Here is a 4,064-nt window from a genome sequence, read left to right as displayed (position 1 = left end):
AAACTGGCACACACTAAGTCTACTGACATACATGTATCACCCATAAGTCTACTAAACTGGCACACACTAAGTCTACTGATATACATGTATCACCCATAAGTCTACTAAACTGGCACACACTAAGTCTACTGACATACATGTATCACCCATAAGTCCACTAAACTGGCACACACTAAGTCTACAGACATACATGTATCACCCATAAGTCTACTAAACTGGCACACACTAAGTCTACTGACATACATGTATCACCCATAAGTCTACTAAACTGGCACACACTAAGTCTACAGACATACATGTATCACCCATAAGTCTACTAAACTGGCACACACTAAGTCTACAGACATACATGTATCACCCACTAAGTCTACAGACATACATGTATCACCCATAAGTCTACTAAAGTCGCAGGCCCTAAGTCTACTGACATACATGTATCACCCCTAAGTCTACAAAAGTGGCACCCCCTAAATCTACTGACATACACGTATCACCCCTAAGTCTACAAAAGTGGCACCCCCTAAGTCTACTGACATACACGTATCACCCATAAGTCTACTAAAGTGGCACAACCTAAGTCTACTGACATACATGTATCACCTCTAAGTCTACTAAAGTCGTACCCCCTAAGTCTACGGACATACATGTATCATCCGTATGCCAATCTACTGAAGTTTCATCATCCTAAGTGTTCTAAAGTGTCATCATCCTAAGTGCACTGAAGTGTCATCATCTTAAGTGTACTGAAGTGTCATTATCCTAATTCTACTGAAGTATTATTTCCTAAGCATATTTCTGCTCCTAAATATCAAGCAGTTCACAGGTTCTTAGGAAAGTGGCCGTAAACATCAATCATGTACTCATGGAGCTTAAATGTAAATCGAACCCAGACGACCATATCCTAATTGTACTATTTCACGTTAATCAAATTAAATTCTACTCCGTGCATAGTTTTGCAAGTTGTTTTCAGTTTTCAGCCTATCAACCCTAAACATGCATTTGATATTTTAGAAACATAGAGAGTTCTTAGCTAATCGGAAGTAATGACACAATGACTTGGAATTAACTCGTCTTATTGGCTTGGGATTGTTTAGCGCTGTTCATATCACCCATGTTTTGCGGTCGGTGTGAGTTCAGCTTATGCTGGCTTCCTCTCCGGCCGTACGTGGGAAGGTTTGACAGCAACCTACGGATGGTAGTGGGCTCTGCCCAGTTTCCTCCCACCATAATGCTGACTGCCATCGCATTAGTGAAATATTCTTGAGTACGGCGTAAAACACCAAATCAAATAAATAAATAAATAAATAAATCACCCATGTTTTATTCAAGAACATAGTGACAAGTATGACTGTCATGTCTGTACTTAAGGGTAAGGCTTCCTGAGATATGCCTACTTCAGGCCAATGTTCTTAATGTTTATATATACAAAAAACTGCTTATGTCTAAATGATACGATGAAAAAGCACCATGATACGATGAGGATAACGTCTTTCACGACACCATTATTTCATCACAACAGCCCATAACTCTTGGCATATTACCAGACCAGAATGATGGAGACTCACGATTAGACAATACGTTCTCTGGCTCAGATTGTTGTTATGCCAGATCGCGTCGTCTATCAGGCCCTTGAATATTTAAATTGCTTGTTTGAATAGCGGTGCCACTGTTTCCCCCGCCACTTTTTCCACGTGTATTAGTCAAAGGTTTGTGGTTTACTCCGGACTCTCCGGTTTCCTTTTTCCATTAACCTGACCGTGGCCTCGCATATAAGCGGACATTCCTTGTGTATGGATTTAAACAGCAATCAATCAGTATATAAACTGGGGTATAATTGGTGAGTACATTCCGTAATAAATCCTACCGTCATTACAGCCTTCCATCATACAGTCTTCCGTAATACATCCTACCGTTACATATATGCCATCATAAAGCCTTCCGTCATACAGCCTTCCGTCAGCCTTCCGTCATACAGCCCTCCATTATAAAGTCTTCTGTCATACAGCCCTCCATCACACAGCCTTCCGTCATACAGTCTTCCGTCATACAGCCTTCTGTAATACATCCTACCGTTACATAGCCTTCCATCATACAGCCTTTCGTCATAGAGTCTTCTGTCATACAGCCCTCCGTCATAGAGTCTTCTGTCGTACAGCCCTCCATCACACGCCATCCGTCATACAGTCTTCCGTAATACATCCTACCGTTACATAGCATGCCATCATACAGCCTTCCGTCACACAGCCTTCCGTCAGCCTTCCGCCAAACAGTCTTCTGTCATACAGCCTTCCATCATACAGCCTTCCGTCATAGTCTTCTGTCATACACCCTTCTGTCATACACCCTTCTGTCATACAGCCTTCTGTCATGCAGCCCTCCGTCATAGAGCCCTTTATCATACAGCCTTCTGTCATACAGTCCTCCATCATACAGCCCTCCATCACACAACCTTCCATCATACAGCGTTCTGTTATAGACCCATCTGTCATTCAGCCTTCCGTCATGAAGTCCTTCGTCATAAAGTCTTCTGTCATACAGCCTTCCATCATACAGTCTTCTGTCATACAGCCCTCCATTATACAGCCCTCCATCATGCAGTCGTCTGTCATACAGCCTTCTGTTATACAGCCCTCCATCATACAGTCTTCTATCACGCAGCCTTCCGTCATGCAGCTCTCCATCATACAGCCTTCCGTCATGCAGCCCTCCATCACACAGTCTTCCGTCATACAGCCTTCCGTTATGTCCCCTTCCGTTATACAACTATCTGTCATACAGCCTTCCATCATGCAGCCTTCATACAGTCTTCTGTCATACAGCCTTCCGTCATACCGTCGTCTGTAATACAGCCTTCCGTCATGCAGCCCTCCATCACACAGCATTCCGTCATACCGTCTCCCGTCATACAGCCTTCCGTTATACAGCCTTCTGTCATGCAGCCTTCCGTCATACCGTCTTCTGTCATACAGCCTTCCGTTATACAGCCTTCTGTTATACAATCCTCTGTCATACAGCTTTCTGTCATGCAGCCTTCCGTCAAACAGTCTTCTGTTATACAGTCTTCCGTCATACAGACCTCCAACACACAGCCTTCCACCATGCAGTCTTCCGTCAAATAGTTTTCTCTCGTACAGTCTTCCGTCATACAGCCTTCCATCATACCATCCTTCATCATACAGTCTTCTGTCATACAGTCTTCCGCCATACAGCCCTCCATCATAAAGTCTTCTGTCAAAAAATCTTCTGTCATACAGCCTTCCGTCATACAGCCTTCCGCCTGGCCAAGAGTGGTATATAGACAAAATCTTTTTGGCGTTATTTTCGATTTTAGTCTCGGTCGAACAAATCAATTAAAGGTGAATAAAATATAGCTAACATAAAATATATTACTGTTGAAAGACTATTATACACTCTCCGACGAAATAGTTCGATTCGTTTTTTCTTTAGGATTATTCCATCAATGCATTTGAAAAATTGAAATCTACGGTCGCCTTTTATGACACAATATTGTAACCACTGACATTAGGTTTTTGCCGCATGATACACACCATTTGGTAGGCTTCTGGAAATACCTGCTCAAACAAAGGACGGGGATGTGACGCCATTGATACCCACTGAGTTTGAACAGACCACCGGATAATCCGATGTTTAAAAGGCATGTAAACATTCCATGAAAATTAATCGAACTGTTTTCCTAAACAGAGTAGGCTTCATGTAGGCTTCATGTGAGTAGTCTTCATGTAGGCTTCATGTTAGTGATTCCATGGTCTGCCATTGTGTTTCCATAGTCTGCCTAAGATCAGAAAAACGATAAAACGATCAAAAATGAAGTTTGTTTAATTTATAACACCAGACCTTATTCATCATCGGTTCTGCTTATTTAACCATTTACTTGTTGCCCACAGATTAAAATGAAAACTTTTACTCGAGTAAATAAATGTAAGACAGCATGTAACAGATGTAATGTCTGATAACACAGTGAAACATTGTATTAACCTTAGTCAAAGTGACTAATATTGTCCAGTATTTAAATAGGACATTATTTAGGGTATGAACACTTTGCA

The 4,064-nt window shown here is 41.9% G+C and overlaps 1 protein-coding gene across 1 annotated transcript; it reads right to left on the bottom strand.

The window, feature by feature from the left end:
* Nucleotides 1-2,785: 2,785 nt before the first annotated feature.
* On the bottom strand, nucleotides 2,786-3,265 carry LOC135464423 (keratin-associated protein 4-3-like). Its single transcript, XM_064741850.1, has one exon. It carries the CDS (start codon nucleotides 3,263-3,265, stop codon nucleotides 2,786-2,788), a length of 480 nt encoding a protein of 159 aa, XP_064597920.1.
* Nucleotides 3,266-4,064: the final 799 nt, after the last annotated feature.

Source organism: Liolophura sinensis, chromosome 4 (genome assembly GCF_032854445.1).
Source record: "Liolophura sinensis isolate JHLJ2023 chromosome 4, CUHK_Ljap_v2, whole genome shotgun sequence".
Lineage (NCBI taxonomy): Eukaryota > Metazoa > Mollusca > Polyplacophora > Chitonida > Chitonidae > Liolophura > Liolophura sinensis.
The sequence above is the reverse complement of the archived record's forward strand: the minus strand, read 5'-3'. Positions and strand labels throughout refer to the sequence as shown.

Excerpts from the sequence above, each read along its gene's own strand:
- LOC135464423 (XM_064741850.1), bottom strand. The coding sequence starts at position 3,265 with ATGACGGAAGGCTGTATGACAGAAGATTTTTTGACAGAAGACTTTATG.